A 17,924-nucleotide genomic window follows, 5' to 3' on the forward strand; every position below is an offset into this window, starting at 1 on the left:
TACATATTATTATTATATAAAATGGTTTTAATATTTTAATATTATCATCTTCTGAGAGTGAAGATTAGCATCCAGTTAAACTTGCTCAGATTAAACAACTAATTACAAATCTTAATATTAAAGTTATTTGACTTGATTTTTTTATCTGAAATAGATAATAAAGTGCAGTTTATTAGTCAGACCTTTTTACTCTTAATCCAATTTATCCTCCCATAATTTCAGTTGTATAGATTATTGGCTGTTACTTACAAGGCTAGTATTATTTTTTATTTTTTTCCTTTCCTACAGGCTTATCCTCAGTTTGTTCTGACCTACCTGGAGGAACTAAATGCACAAGTGGATGTGACCCAGACAGAGTATCACATTCACCATGGTGCCCGGACTAAAGCTCATCATGGTAGCAGCTTAGCAGAAGAGGTCAGTGTAGTGAGCCAGAGGCAAGACAGAAATAGATCTCTAAAATGTATTTTGAAAAGAGAAAATGTTCAAGTTGTTTTCAGGAGACAAACACAAATTCACATCTTAATGATACTGATTGTTTAAAATCATACACATAATATAAATATCTATATGCATGTTTATATGTATATAAACATCCATACATGTTTATATAAACATTATTTTATTAAATAGTGGATGACCCACTAGCTTTTGTTGGGACTGCTGCCTTTTCTTCTGGCCACATGCAAATGATTTCTGTGCTGAATGAGGCATATTGGAGGAACCCTGAAAGTGTAAGGTTAAATTTGGGGCGTATTTTCATTCAATGAAAATTACCTACATTATTCTTATATTTCATTTATTAGGTTCTGGAAAAAAGTGCCAGCATCCCTGGTCTGAAGCAACTGCCAGAGCCTTCAGACACCCATTTAATGCCAGAAGGTTCTCTTGGGGAGACAAGGCAGCTGACGGTGGCACTGGTGAGGAAACTGGAAGAGAAACATCCTAAGGCTTCTGCTCAGAGGTAGGGCATTGACAGAATGGAGCTTTATTGCTCAATGACATTCGATGTTTTCCTTCAGTTTCATGTAAGATTGATTTCTTGAAGATTATTGAAATACCTCAAAAGCCCTTTGGCTTTCAAGCACAGTAGTTTTCAGGTCACATTTGATGAAGAGAGGTGACATTTATGCGTATTTCATTAAAGTTTGATGTATGGTATTGTTTATAAGAATACTTAGAGCTTCTGTCCTGGGATCTCACTAAAAGACTCTGAAATAACATAATTAAAGTGATACTGAATATATATCCAGTTGTGAAAATACCAAGAGGTCCTTGAGAACATCATACCCATAGACAATCCTTTTTTGTGGTCCATGAGGAGATTATTGCATTTAGACCTGAGGATAAGTGCACAATAGATGGTCTTAAGCAGTGATAATTTAACAGGTTGACATAATTTCTACGGAGTAAAACTAAGCAATGATTTTGCTAACCAACTGAAAATCACCCTTGGTTGGACAATTTCTCTGATTCTCTCTATTTAATTGGTAAACTAAAGTTTATGTTTAGTAGTAGTAGTAGTAGAATTATTGTTAATTGTGTTGGGTTACAACAAAATAATGTTATAAATTGCAATTTTAGTATAATAATTGTTGGAAATTAACTATTGACTGAAGTACTCTTAAAGGAGTAATATAATTCTTATTGTACTCACTGAAGTTCAAGAGAATTCCTAAGTTTAAATATTTTAATTGTAGATAGAAATGTTAGTTGCATGAAGAAAGAAAAAAAGTGACAACTTTTCATTTATTTTTAAAAAAAAAATTCCAGCTTTGTTGAGTGAGATACAGTTGACATATAACATTGTATAAGTGTAAGGTGTGCAATATGACTTTTATTTCAATGAAAAGCTATCTTATATTCTTAAATTATATATTCCTGCCTCAGATTTTAACAGGAGGGGAACATTTTTTCCTGATAACAACAGTGGCTTTTCAATTTATTATCTCTTTGTTATTTAAAACTCACATTGGTTTTGTTGTTTTGAGTAAGATAGTTCACAGATGAACAAAAGAAAAAATTTAGGACCTTTCTGTATCATAGTCTGGGGATGTCCTGGACTGCAGGAAAACTTAAGTTCTAGTTTTTATTCCTGCTACTTGCTTTTTAATCACATATAGGAATCTCAACTCTCTGACACCCTACAACACAACCACAAGACCTCAGCTATTTAGCCAGGCCACTCTGGTCCAGTCACTAGAATGTAAGTCCCTTGGGAGCAGTCTTTGAACTTTCCGTGTAAAACAGAAACTCAGAGAAACCTGGGCCACTGGGGAACTTAAATATTGTTTTATAAGACCTCTGTTGGCCTATCTTTCTAGACTCACTTGGCAGCCATTTCTATTCTACGCTGTTTGAGAGCATGCTGGGGGCTTGTCATTATCCTGGGTTCTACTCAAGGAGGCACAGGTTCCTTCTGCTCCCAGATTTCTGAAACCTATATGGGATTTCCCTGTATGTCTCCTCCTGGCCCTGGTCCTGGTGGGTCAGTGTGTCAGAACGCCAGTGATATGTATATAGTGTATAGTATACTATACTATATATATGTAGTATTAGGTAATGTGAACCAAAAGAAGCCCACAAAACAAACAGAAAAACAAACAACAAAGCAGTTATTGTTAGTTAACATAACACAAGACCTATTTGAGTTGTTAGAATTAATGTCTTTAAATTTCCAGGAATGTAGCAAGCACTCAATGAGTAGTCTGTGAAAATGGGCTGAAACCAAGGAGGGTAGAAACCAGTTTTTAATAGGGCTTATAGTTTGTGATTTTTAGTCAATAGGAATTGACTAACCATGTTTGGGATTTCATTTCATAAGAAAATTCCTGGGGCCCTTATTTTAGTGAGTATCCCTCAGGGTTTGTGTCTCAGGCTGCAACAACTCTTCTAGCCCTCTTTTTTTTTTTTTTTTCTTAAAGCCACGGTTTTCCTCTCCACCCCGACAATTTACCATAATAGATGTAATTTCAGTTTCACTCCTTCTCTTTCTGTTCCTTAACAAAGTTATTTTGAGTAGAAAGTAAGTACTTAGAGCAATTACTTTCCTCCCATTTTGGAAGGAATTGTTGGGCAAAATTAGAACATGGCTCTGAATTTGGCATATTGATTACTTTGAACCTTAGGTTGCCTGGTTAAGTTTACACACTGCCCAGCACATTGTATTATTGCATCTTTAAGAGAGCTTTACATTTTCTTGCTTTTATCAATGATAACTTTACAAAATACAGAAAAAAATCATAACAAGAAGTAAAGGAATAATGTGAAATGATCTGTGTTGTGGAAACTGGAGAAAGAAGTAGAATTTTAGAACAAACATGTTAATGAGCAAATAATCTGAAGAAAGAACATGTATTTGAAAAGAATAAAAAGATATAGATATATAAGTGTATGTATTTCCTTAGAAGTAGCCAAAGAAGGAGAGAACTGCAAGTAGCCAAATTTGGGGAAAGAGAGAGGTATCATAGTTAGTGGCAGCTAATATGTGAAAATGAAGGAAAACATTCAATTTTTAATAACATACACTGACTTTGCTGAAGTGCCTTATGTACATTATTGCCCAAGAACCTATGATATATGTAAAACTGAGGTATTAATCTCTGTTTTACTGATAAGGAAATTGAGGGACAGAGAGATTAAGTTACTTCACTAAGGCCTTTCAACTAGTAATTTAAGGCAGGCCTATCTGAGCCCAAAATCTTTTTCTCAGTGTCTATATTATTCTGCCTACCCATTCATGTTCTTGTCTTGGTGATTATTCCAAATCTTTTAGCCTTTCAAATGGGGCCCATCATTTTGACTGGGTATCTTGGAAAGGGACCTTTAAATACAGTTTAGAAAGGGAAGGATAAAAGATATGTCAATGTATGCACCTTTCAGTGAAGACTAAATAAGAGGTAGAAAATATTAAGGGAGACTGAACCCTTGACTTCTTGAATCCAACAGTCTAGATTTACTGATGATGTATAGATGCTTACACTTGAATGAATTAGAGATTTTTTAAAAATTTATGTCTAACAATGTGACTGTAACTTCTGTCATGATTAGCCAAGGTATTTCCCACTTTCAATGGTGATTCAGTTCAGCTTTGTATATACTAAATTTGGTGATAGGTAGCTAATAGCTGTTATTTGTTGAATAGTTATGACGTGTCAACTCCTATTGAAAGTACTTATTCTTCTAACACTGTGATAAATTTATTTAATTATTGTCATGATAATCTGATGGTGGAGGTACTCTTAAAATCCATGAAGATAAAGCAACTGAAGCTCAGAGTGATTTCATAATGTGCCCAGTCACATAGCTAGAGATAGGAGAGATGGGGTTCGAACCCACAACCATTTGGATCCATAGACCATGCTCTTAACCACTCTTTTATTACTCATTCCTAGTTTCTTAGTAGTATTTATTCCAGTGATTTTTGTAACAGAATGTCATCATATTGAATAGTCATCTTAAGTTATTACTAAAATTTTATGCATTTACATCATAAAAATTTTATTGAACTATTGTCATTTTGATGGGTGCCTTATTTTGAATTATATCCTTAAAAAAACTATAACAATCACCACAAACACACAAACCAGGCTTTCCCATCTACAGAATCATTTAATTTAATTTACATTTCAAATACTTGTGGAAAGTAGTCTGATTATTGATCTTTTTTTTTTTGTAATGTGGAAAAAATTATTTTTCCTATTGAAGAAAAAGGAAAATCTCTTACTGTGTGAGGTCTTTAATCTGAAGTTCTTAGTTTATAGCATATTATATTTTCTTGTTTGCTTTAGCAACACTTGAAATGTTTTCTCTTCCTCTATCAGTGAGATCTAGAAATGTAGTGGTCTTCTTGCTTGGATGAAGTGAGTTGTGTGTACATTTAATTCTAAGCTTGGTCCAAAATAAAATAAATGCCATATTCTGGCATCTTTAAGTGTCTGGAATGTGTTTGTTTACATTAGTTTATCCAATGGAGCCCTTTGCCTTATTCAAATTGAATAGGGGGTGGGGAAGGGCTAGGACAGCCGACAAAGCACACTGACCCAGCTTGTCACCCAGTGACCTGTGAGAAGGAAATAATGAACTGTGAGTAGCTGTCATCTTAACTGTTTCTGACAGTTTGCCTTTGGGCACATCTGTGTTAGTTGCATTGGAAAGGCCTTTGTTCTTTTCCCACTAGTGACTTTGGGGAGCGCTGAGGGGTTTGCTAGCTACTGTACTCTTAAGCGGCCCCTTCCTTCCTAGGGAAGCAAGCAGCTGCCACCGATCACACTGACATTTCTCTTCATGACTCCACTTGGCATGTACTTCACTCTTTCAAAAGGAACATAAATTTAAAAGTTCTTTGATTGTTTTCATTTTAAGAATGTATTTCAATATCTCATGAGTTTTGATACTAACAACAAAGCAAGTTATAAAACATGTTTAGTATTATTCTCATTTTATATGGATAAAGGTAAAGATAAATTGATAGCTAACCAGATGGACAGGTGACTTGAAGGAAAATATATCAGATTATTGACAGCTTTTATTGAGTTTTAAATTTGTATTTATTACTTTCCAAATTTCATTAACTGGTTATTATATTTGCAGTAGGACAAAAATCAACATATGTTATGAAAAGCATTTTTAATGTGGATGCTTTTGATACATGTTTTATTAGTAGGAATATTTAGACTAAAATAGGTAAAGATATGCTCTATTTTGTTTTATGTTTTCCACTGCTACTTTTAAAATAAATTTCCATCTAATAATTTAAACTTTTTAAATTATTGTAGTATTTACATTTTAAAATTAATCTAGTGCATAAAATTGTTATAATCATTAGAAGATGTAATTTGATAAGAAACAGGTGTTTCTATCCCCTGGTTTCCTGAAATATCTCTACTATTTCAATCACAAAAAAAGCAGAACATTCTGAATAATGCATATCATACCCAAAGAGAATTGTTTAAATTAAAATCAAAGCTTCATTTATAAAATATGATTTCTGAATCAGTTTTAAAGCCTTATTTACATTTTTACAATTGCTACAAAATCAGTTCTTCTAGCATTATTAAGTCTGGCCACAATTGGCATGCGGTGAACACTGAGTATATGGTATTCACTTAATTGTATTTACCTTTCCAAGAGAATATAAATCCAAACTATACTGCATTGGTCAATTTTTATAAGGCCTTTTTTTCTCCATGAGAGAATAGAAGAAATGAAGCTTGAAAGAAATGACATGTTTTTTCTGCATTCAAGGGTTTTTCTCTCAGTAACAGTTTTGAGATGCACTAACTAATGTAACTATATTACAGTCTCCTGCTTTTCAAAGAAAAGTAAATTAATAATAATGAGAAGTTCTTTAAGCAGACAAATGATGATCATGTCTATATAATTATAAATTGTAAAAAACCACATATTAAAAATTGAAAGTCATATTCTGGTTTTCTTGAGTATTCAATAGCATATGGTTTATTTTTCTGTTAAATAATTTTTGTAGTTCTGCATATAGTTGATGATCTTCTGACTAGAGCATTCTTCTCATTGTGTACACCATATATCAACACAGTTTTTGTGGAGACAGTGAATATATGGGTCAGTTTTGATAATAGTCAGACTGCATCTTTTTAAGGAAAGCAAACGGTTTAAATTGGCACACTCAAATTCTTTTCTACAACTCTTACCATTTAAGGCAAATGTTAATATAATAATTGCTTTTGGTATTCGCTAAATCCAATTATACTTCCTAGGATCAAAATCTCCTATTAGTTAAATTACTGTTCGTAGCTATTGAAATGCTTAGCTTTAACCATTGGCCTTTTATCTCCTTTATACTGTATACAAGACTATGGTGTTGTATTTAAGAACACAAAATTATGATGTGTTCCAGGGATGCAGAGATATGCTTATGATTCTTTTTTCTTTTTAAAGTGGAAAAGTCAAATATCTTGATATTTGTTGGTACTGTTCCCTGTTTGTATTTTGGTATATTTTTAAATTAATTCCCATATGTTCTCTGTGAATTAAAGTAAAGCAAACAAATAATCTAATTGCACCTGCTTCTTTGAAAAAAAGTCAAAACCAAACATTCCAAAAGATTAGGTTTATATCCATAAATGTAGATTGATTCAGAAATTATCAAAGGCTTTCAAATAAGCATTTTATGATTAATTTTTGTTCTCACTCGCTGCCCAAACCTTCAATTATGCTGCTTAATTTCCATATTTTAAAATGTACTATTTATCTTTCTATTTTATTCAGTATTGTCTATAAAGCTATTCAAGGTAGGAATGGGAAACTCTACTCCTACATTCTTCAAACTTGTAGGCCCCAAAAAAGAATGTCTAATGGTATTATAATAGTGAAAGTAGTAGGTAATGAGGTTCTAGATTTGAGTAATGTGGATGGACAAGGAAGAGACTGGTGGAGGAAATGTTAGGACAGTATAGGGAATTGGATGAAAGCAGAGTTCAAGCTGTCAAGGTGACCTGTAGTTTAGCTTCCTAACTTGTCTACGTCCACTGACCCTTGTTTCCCTACAGTCTATTCTCCACTTAATGGCCAGAGTGGTCCTTTCGTATTCATGAGTCAGATCATGGGAGTCCTCAGCTTCAAATCCTCCAATGACTATTTATTTCTTTAGAATGAAACCCAAGTCTTTACTAAATGCTATATGGGCCTACTTTACCAGACCCATGGTATCTCTCTGAACACCATTCTCCCTTCCCTTCCTCTGCTCCAGCCAGCGTGGCTCCCTGTCAGTGTCTCAGGTTTGCCCTGTGTGCTCACCACCTGTCACTGTCTTTTCCTGCCTTATTTTTCTTCAAGGTACTCCCTTTGCCTATCATATATTTATTTATTTACTGTCTGAGTTGCCCCATTAGAATGTAAACATTTTAGCAGTAACTTTGTTTTATTTATATCTGTACCTCCAGGGCCAGAACATACCTGTACATAGTAGACCCTCAATACAACCTTGTTGAATGAATGAATAAATTAATGAAGTAGTGTGATTAATGGAAATAAGAAAATAGAGAAGGAACTAATCAGAACATTCATATATATGAACTGATTCATATATATAATCTGATCATTCATATATATGAACAGTCCTCACTGTTGGATAACTACAGCCCTGTGACCTATTCATGTGTCAATTCCAAACTGAACCTATAACAATGTTTTTCTGATTTCTATATCTCTCATTTATTTTATCTTTAATTAATATGCAAATATTTATTAGGCATTGTCTGTATTCCAAGCACCGTCCTAGGCATTGGAGATTTAGCACTAAAAAGACAGATATACTTTCTTGCCTCAGAGAGCTGCCTGCACAGACTCTAACAGGGAAGAGAGATATTAAATCACTACAGGAGAGAGAGTGATGAATATATTGTAGGGAGAAGGTAGTTCATCCTGAACAAACTCCCTGGTGATACGCTTTTGAAGTATGACTCTGAACATTTCACTTATTAACTTACAATTTTTTAGTGCACCCATTCTGTACTAAGTTAAGTGAAACATCAACTGTCAGACCCACCACACTGTATTCTTGTCACAGAACCTCCCTGTACTTATCCAGGCCCAGGCTAACTGTACTTAGATTATGCTGGTTTGCTTGACCAAAATGCCCTTATCTCCTTTTTCCTACCTAAAATCCTACCTTCTCCAAGGCCCATTTTCATTGTCTTTTATCAGCCTTTCTTTTGTCTGATATATACGTCTAAGGATATAAATTTGCCTCTAGTCTTGGCTTTAGCTTCATTCCACTAATTTTAATGCCATTTGTTCATTATTATTTCCATTTTGTTATAATCTTTGATCCATGGATTATTCAGAAGTATATTTCTTAAGTTTCCAAATGTATGAAACATTTCTAGTTCATATGTGTGTTATTGACTTCTAGATTAATTTCACTGTAGTTGAAGTACACTTTTGGTATGAACTCAACTCTGCCGTTTGTTGAGATTTGCTTTATGGTCCACTAAATGTATGAACAGTTTCTATAAATGATCCATGTGTACTTGAAAAAAAATGTATTCTGTAGTCTAGGAGTGCAGTGTTCTATATATGTCAATTAAATCGAGTTTGATAAATGTGTTTTCAGTGTATGATCACTGATCTTTTGTCTGCCTGTTTAATCATTTACTGAGAGAAATATGGTTAAAATTTCACACTATAATTGTAGATTTGTCTATTTCTCCTTTTATTAATCTTATGACTATTTCTTTTCTTTTTTAAAAAAAATTCATTTTTTTTGAGAGAGAGAGCACACATGTGTGAGTAGGAGAGGGACAGAGAAAGAGAGAGAGGCGGAGAAAGAGAGAGAGAATCCCAAGCAGGCACTGTAGGGGCTTGATCTGGATCTGGATCTGGATCTGGATCTCAGTCTGAACCTTGAGATGAAGACCAGAGCCGAAATCACAAGTCAGTCACTTAACCGACTGAGCCACCCAGGCACCCCAAGTCTTAGCCACATTTTTAACCAATTCTGTTGATCCTTCTTTCTGTATCTCTGAACTGTCAGGGATCACTTACCATCTGCTTCAAGAACATCTTTTAATATTTCCTTTGGTGTGGATCTTCTGCTTATGAATTATCTGTTTTTAATTGTCTTAAAATATATATATTTCACTTCCATATTCTCATTTTCATATTTTTATTGGATGTGAAATTATAGGTCATCAGATACTTTTTTTCCCACAGCATATTGAAAATATCATTCCATTATTTTCGGCTTCCATATTGTTTATGTTAATTGAGAAGTCATATATTAGCCTTATTGCTCCTTTGAAGGCAATGTTATTTTTCTCTGGCTGACCTTAAGGTTTCTCTTTGTATTTGGTTTTTACTATGCTTTTTCTTAGTGAGTTTTCCCCCCCTTTGGTGTTGTTTTGTTGCTTTATATTTATACTTGAGGGTTTTAGGACTAGAAGCAGTGGCTTGCGGTGTTCTATCAGTTTTGGAAAATTCTCTGCAGTTGTTTCTTCAAATGCTATTTCAGCTGCATTTTCTCTCTTCTCTGAAGGAACACTAATGACATGAAAATTGAATTTTTTCTTTTACTCTAAACTCTGTTCTTACGCTCTATTTTGTATTTTCCACCTTTTTTCTCCTTATACTTTAGTGTGGATATTTTCTTTTGACTTGTCTCTCAGCTCATCAGTTCTCCAACTTCTAATCTGATGCTGAACCCATAAATTGAATTCCTAATGTATATTATGGTGTATTTCAGGTATAACTTTACCATTTGGTCTTTATGGCTAATAACATTACCACAATTTAATCATTCTTTGGTTATTGAACAACTTAGGTAGTTTTCAATATTTCAAGTTTATAAATTACACCTTAACACACATCTTTGATTCTTGTCAAGAATGCATTCATTCAATCTCTGAATATTTATTAAGCACCTTATTTTTTCTGCCCCAAACCTTGTTGGACACTAAGAATTAAAAATATATACAAAAAAGTCTCTGATTTTCCTGAGTTTATAGTGTCGACAGCATTTCCCTACCATGTTACTAGTGAAAAATCTGAATAAGGTTTTAAAAATTGTGTTCATTATGAGATTTGTTGAGTTGCTGGGGTTTTTTAAAGTTTATTTATTTATTTTGAGAGAGAGAGAGAGAGAGAGAGAGAGAGGCAGAGAGAGAGAATCCCAAGCAGCCTCCATGCTGACGGCACAGAGCGTGTTGCAGGGCTTGATCCTACAGACTGCAAGATCACTACCTGAGCTGAAATCAAGTGTTGGTTGTTTAACCGACTGAGACACCCAGGTGCCCCCTAGTTGCTGATTTTATTTTCTGTTTTATAAATGTTTTCTATTTTTTACCTTAGCTAATCAAAGAAGGGGCCTAAATCTGACTCTCTAATAGCATTTTATTTTCTTTCTGAAAGCATAAGCCATCCTTTATATTTTTCATGCTTTCAAACTTGACTGCAGCATTAGCCAACTATGACATACACTGTCTTAGAATTATTCTTACTTCTTAAAAAGAGATACCAGGAATCATCCTTTGGTAATGAATAGTCTCTACAAATATTTATGAAAAATAAATCATTTTGTCTTCAGTTAAGTTACTTAAGAATAATTATGTTGCGATGGACTGATCATTTCATTTGCCCATCAATCTATCAATTTGAATGCAACTGATAGTCCTTTTGATTGACTCATCATCATCTGTATGTTTGTCATGAGTCCATTCTTTTTTGACAAGTCTCCAATTGGGCCATTCTGTGAATTAGAAGCAAAGGGCGTCAACTGAGCAGACAAAACAATATTCTTATATTCATATGCTCAGAATACATAGATTTTTGATTTGGTGATTTTAATATCAAAATTTAAATCTTTAATTCCCATTGCCAAACTTTGTTCACTGTATTCTCTCCTGTTCAATTACTCACTAATCCTTAAGAGTCAATTCATTTATATATGATACATAATAAGCATTAATTTCTCACTTTTATATTCATTCATTTGATAAACATTCTTGAGTGCCTATTCTATTAATAGATATATGATATATCTTCCTAATTGACATCTCAGAATCTGGAGTCAGATTAGCGCAGTTTGCAGTCCTAGTTCTAAGTACTCATGGTTTGATTTTGGACAAGCTAATTAATATCACTGATGCTAATTTCCTCATATATAAAGGGGGATAGTAATTATTGTGAAATTTAAATGATATCATGAATATTAACATTTAGCCCAATTCCTGGCACATAGTTAATACTCAGTAAATGGTAGCTTTTATGATGATAATGATGTCCTATTATTAGTATGATATTAGTATTAAATGCAAAATATCATAAAGATGCAAACCAATTCCTGCCTTTAAAAATTCTGAAATTTCATTGAGGGGAAGCTGTGCACTGCTACATTTTTAATGCTATTCAAAAAGTAATTATTGAGTTCTCATTGGATATAAGGAATTATACTACGTAGTATTTGAGTGTGCATTTTAAAAAGTATCCCACAGACCTTAAGGAATATAGACATACTAAATATGTATATTCACAAAGAAATAATTTAATGGTGGCAAACAGTAGTCATGCCATAAAAATGTGTTCTTAGCTTTTGTGAACAAAAGAAATTAAATATATCAAATCACTATATCACCAAGTTGGGGGACATAAATAATGATAGTCTATTCTCAAATAAGTTTAAATATAGTTGGAGAGACAAAGAAAAATGATTAAAACTTTAATGACTTATTGTTTTTTATTACTCATGTTTATCATTAAACTTTTGGGGGAAAAACAGAAAATACAAAGAACAGGGAAAATACATAATTCTGGATCATTAACTTTTTATTTCTCTCCTTATGTTTTGTTACCATGTTAAATGGGGACGTGCTATTTTTGTGTCTTTGCTAATGATAATACCAGACATTAAAATGTTCTGTAAGCATTTTTTCACAGCATTAAATATGTGCCTGTATCATTGTTACTTAGTGCAAATCTTAATTTGTGTAACCAGTGCCACATTATAGGACTTTAAGTTGTTTCCAAGTTTTTTGCTCTTCAAACAAGATGGCAATAAACAACAGATAGAAATCTGAAACATAATATAGATGTTCAATAATAAGAATCTCAAACAGAATTTTCATACAGCAGTACACACACACACACACACACACACACACACACACACGAGTGCATGTGCAAGTGACATCTGAATAAGAGCTATGGATTGCCACAATGTGAATTGCTTGGTTTTGATATTGTACTGTAGTTGTGTAAGATATTATTATTGAAATAAACTAGAGGAAGAGTTAATGGTATCTCTCTATACATTTCTTTGCAATTTCATGTGAATTTACAATTATTTCAAAATGAAAATTTTAAAAAAGAACACACCTTCCCCAAGTAAAAATAGGCAGGGCTAAGAACAGAATATATGTGAAAGGATAGCTCTTCAGAAAGAAAGAAAATTACTTGACTACACTTATGATCTAGGAAGGTTCAATACTCCTAAGAAAGTTTTTTTTTCTTTTTTAATGTATAAAAATTGTTAATCTGGAGCCTCTGAAAGAAAAAGAACATTAGCCCTAGACACCAAATGTTTCTTTAAATTAATGGCAGTCCATAGTAACATTTTTAAAAAGTAGGCTCCAAAGTAGCTACAAAAGGAGTTCTTTTTTATTTCTTTATTTATTTTGAGAGAGAGGGAGAAAGAGAGAGAGAGAGAGAATGAGCAAGCAGGGGAGGGTCAGAGAGAGGGAGAAAGAATCCCAAGCAGGTTCTGTGCTGAGCCCCACATGGGGTTCAGTCCCACAAACTGTGAGATCATGACCTGAGTGGATGTTGAGAGTCCAGTGCTCAACCAACTGAGCCACCCATGCACCCCTAAAATGAGTTCTTGGTTCTAACCACAAGTGGAGGTATTTAACATATTTCTTTTTTTTTTTTAATTTTTTTTTCAACGTGTATTTATTTTTGGGACAGAGAGAGACAGAGCATGAACGGGGGAGGGGCAGAGAGAGAGGGAGACACAGAATCGGAAACAGGCTCCAGGCTCTGAGCCATCAGCCCAGAGCCTGACGCGGGGCTCGAACTCCCAGACCGCGAGATCATGACCTGGCTGAAGTCAGACGCTCAACCGACTGCGCCACCCAGGCGCCCCTTAACATATTTCTAATAGGAAATTCTGGACTGAGCTATTTAGAGATTTGCATTGGAAGTCCATTTCTCCATAAGAATAATAAAATCAGGTCAAATTCAATGAAGTGTGTGAGGAGGAGGACTTTGCCTAACATCATTCATAAGAAGTGGGTCAGACCAGCAGAAAATACTCTGACTAGAAAGAGTGAAAGTTAAATTCCTGAATTTGAGATTCTTTGCCTGTCCCTTTACTCACAGGAAATACATTAGGCAAAAGTGTGTATGTGTGTGTGCATGTGCATGCTGTGTATGAGATTGAAGTGCTTTTTTTTATATTGAAGTATTCATACACACACATACATATGAAGAAACTTATGAGCATTGATATATATGAGCATATTGATATATGTGATTGATATATTTGAGAATATTAATATGAGACATAAAGTCTCATATTACTATGCTTACAAGTCTTGTAAAACACTTAATTGTGATTTTTCTAGGATGTCCTATTTCATTATTCCACGGTTTAAAAAAAGTATTTCTAACATCTCTCTCACTCTGTCATGAAAATATAAGTAATTGGATTATCATTTTCCTAAAACATCAGCATCACATGCTTCTGTAATAACTACCTACATTAGTTACCTATTGCTGTGTAACAAAAATGCTACAAATTAGCATCTTAAAAGTCTCAGTCTTATTATCTCCCAGTTCTCTAAGTCAAAATCCAAGTGGGCTTTCTGGGTTGTGGCTTCATTAGGCTGCAATTAACATGTTGACTAGGTTGGACTCTTACCTGAAGGCACTAAGGAAGGATCTTTTCTAGACTCTTTCAGGTTGTTGGTCAAAGTCAGTTAGATGTGGTTGCCAGACTGAGTCTCCTTTTCCTTGCTGGCTGTCATTTCAGTTTCTAGAGGATGCCCACATAACTTGGTACATAGCCCCTTCCATCTTCAAAGCTAGCAATGGCATGTCAAATCCTCCTTGTGCTCTGAATCTGACTTTTCCTTTGCCTGCCAGCTGGAGAAAACTTGTCTTTTAAAGGGGCTCATGTGAGTAGAGCGTGCTCACCCAGAAAATCGCCATACCTGAAATCAGCTGCACTCTATTATGTAATATGATTATGGGAGTGATCTCTCATATTCACAGGTTCCAGGGACCAGGGCAGGACATCTGTGGGGACCAATTTTAGAATTTTGCTTGCTATACTGCTGCTTTAACATACTGCTGCTTCCAGGTAAAGGACTAGTTTAGATACTCTCTTCTTTTATATTCTAACTGTAGAATTCTTGTCGTGGTCAACACTACTATAGAAAAGAAAAAAATAGAAAATGGCATTTAAAGTGTGTTAAAAAAAACAAAGCAAAACATGTCTGACAGCCTAAAAGTTTAGGCCAAACAGCCACGGTAAGTAAATATTGATACCTTACTTAGAATAGGGCTTCAGTTGGGACAGAGGAGAGGAAAAAATGCAAAATTCTCATAGAATATAATGACAGTAACTGTAATGGGGCTTTCCATTTTACTGGACATCAAGTTTGAGAACTCAACAGTATAACCAATCCCTGTATAACTAATGAAGATGATAAAATTCCCAGTGCAAACTGTTTTAAGCACGTAATCCAAAAGCAGTCCAGGGGAAATGTTGGTTTAGGTGCTGAGCTGATTAGATCCCATTTTTCTCAATTCTCCCTTCAGGATTCATGAGAAAGAAACATAGTGCCAGCAGCTTCTGCCCTTTTAAATGGTCTCAGGTCTCAGCGCACAGAACTCTTCCCAGAAGTACCAGAAAAGTCTGAATTATAAACAAAGCCTCTGTTGTGTCAGGTGCCATTCTGAAGGGATCACTGTGATGTGCTGATTGGCTTAGACCCAGGTCACGTGCTTCAACTCTGGTATCAGGGGTAGAGTCAGCTTCACTGGAACCACCTGGACAGACAAGGGAGAGGTGGTTCCCAGAAAGGAGGAAGGATAGGTTGCCAGGAGGCAGTGAAGGATGCTGAGCTGCGCAAGAAGGAATGTCCCACAGCAATGTCTTTACCATTCAAAAGATATTTTTATAGATATACATACCAATGGGTTATATGCAAATATCTCACTTGCTTAATAGAGTGAAGCAGCAATAGTGGGCTGAAAGGAAAGCTAGAGAGTTATTTTAGCAGTATTCAAACTATGTTCTGGGGAACCTCAGTTCCTCTGCTGCTTTAAAAGAAAAATGGAAAGCTCAGTCCAGTTGTCCAATTTACAGAAGAAATTGCCAAGACTTTCCCTTCTTTATTTTCACAGAAACTTTTTTTTTTAAATAAGTTTGGTACTTGATAGCCTTTGTTTATTCTAGAACCAAGTATAAAATGGTAAAGTGGTCTGTCTGATTTAGCATAGATTTATATTTGTGGTCATTACAAATTATGTATATATTATCTTACTGCATTCTCTTAAAAAGCGTAAAAAATTCTGTGTTCCATTACATAAATAACTTTGAGGACCATTGATATACTCCTGTATTCTCAATTTCAGGTGAATAAGTTGAGGCCTAAAGAAGTTAACTAACTTTTCCAAGGTCACCCAGGTAGTTAATCAAGAATTCTGGTTTTATGTCTCATTCTCATAATTCCACATCCTCCATACTTAATATTTTAATATTGTCTTAATTTTATCTTACATTGTTGAAGAACTTGATTGTTGGTGGAAAGGATAGTAAATGTGTAGGGAAAGAAAGACAAGAAAGTAGTTATAATAATAATTGAATTTTATTAGAATGTAAAGTGCATTTGTGGGCTTTGCTTAAAATAACAAATATAACAGTTTTTGATGTGAAAATTTAGAGACGAGGCTTAGTTGTTTAGTCTGGCTTTTTGTATGAACCTATAAACTCCAAATTATCTTGTTTCTTCTAGTGTTTTTACTTATTTTAGTTTTTGCACCATGATGATTCCTCACAGAAGTCATGTAGAGGTAATAAGATGAAGTGGTCATGAAGAGAAAGGAGTTAGACTAGCTGGGTAAAAATTCTAACTTTGGCAAAGCCTCTCTTTCCATTTGTGTTTTAGTTGCCAATTCTACAAGTTGATGTATAATTCTTCAGATGCTGGTGGTGAGGATTAAATGAGATAATACATGAAATCAAGCTGCAACATAAGATAGTAGGTAAGAAGTACAGACTTAGGAGCCAAATGTCCTCAGTCCAAATTCTTACAAGCTGTGTGACTTTGGTCTAGTTACTTAACCTCTCTGCTTCTGTTTTTTCATTTGTAAATTAGAAATGATGATAACATCAACCTTACAGGATGGCTGAGGATTAAGAGTATCAATATTTGTAAAACATTTGGTACATTTATATGTACCTGTACTAACTGGCACTCATATAAATGAATAAGTGCTGAGAAACAGTGCTTGGGACGTAGTAAATGCTTTGGTATGAGAGTTATTTGTAGTAGTCCCTAGTCACACCCTATCACTTTGTTTTATTTCCTGTATAGTACTTAACGCTATCTAAGATCATCTTGTTTACTAATTTGTTATGTCTTCTTGTCTGTCTTTCTCCTTGAAAATATAAACTGCTTGAGGACAGGGACTGTCTCCTCTTTTTCACTGCTGTACACGCAGAGCCTGGAACATCGCTCTACATAGAGATGACAAACTCAAGAAATATTGTTGAATGAATTAATGATTAAAATTAATAACATAAGCATAAATCCCCTAAGTACTTTAAATGTAATACTGCTACATGATAATGCCTCTGAATGAGAAGTCTTAATTATTTTTCAGTCCTTATTTAGATTTCTAAATGAAATGCTTACAAATTTCCTTAATTAGCTATGCTAATTTGACATTTATGACATGCATCAGAATGCATAGTTTCATTTAAGATTTTAACATACTATAAATACCTTGAGCAAAGCATAATTGAGATCTTTTCTCCTATTCACATGAATGCATACAATACTTTTGTGTTTTACCACATTAACCCCAGAGGAGTTGCAATTTCTTAATGCTATTGACCTAGCTTTTCTAGCTCACAGCTGTTTCCTGGTATAGTGTCTGACCTCTGGGATAAAACAGGGTTTAGGATGCCCTCACATTTGCTCCACATTTTTTATTTTTTCTCCCGAAGTCTGGCTAACTGACAAAATCAACTGTCATATTGTCTTGTATTTTGGTAGCAAGACCTCTCAGCTCTAGGCATTAAAGGGCTAAACCCTTAATTATTGATGATTTCACAAATAGCAGTTTATTGGTACAAACTCCTTTTTTTTGTTTCAGTAGAAAATACATGGACTTTTGATTGTCATCAGTTAAAATTGTTTGAAATTAGTAGCACACATAAA

At 34.3% G+C, this 17,924-nt stretch overlaps 1 protein-coding gene across 2 annotated transcripts in view; it reads left to right on the forward strand.

Moving 5' to 3' along the window:
* DCDC1 (doublecortin domain containing 1) overlaps positions 1-17,924 on the forward strand; it is a 497,179-nt gene that overhangs the window by 305,392 nt on the left and 173,863 nt on the right. For both annotated transcript variants that reach the window (XM_040495539.1, XM_040495540.1), the window contains 2 exons: positions 289-417; positions 807-964. In XM_040495539.1, the coding sequence (XP_040351473.1) occupies positions 289-417; positions 807-964 (287 nt within the window). The remainder of the gene's footprint in view (positions 1-288; positions 418-806; positions 965-17,924) is intronic.

The sequence above is a fragment of the Herpailurus yagouaroundi genome, unplaced genomic scaffold, assembly GCF_014898765.1.
Source record: "Herpailurus yagouaroundi ecotype Mexico unplaced genomic scaffold, PumYag 187, whole genome shotgun sequence".
Classification (NCBI taxonomy): domain Eukaryota; kingdom Metazoa; phylum Chordata; class Mammalia; order Carnivora; family Felidae; genus Herpailurus; species Herpailurus yagouaroundi.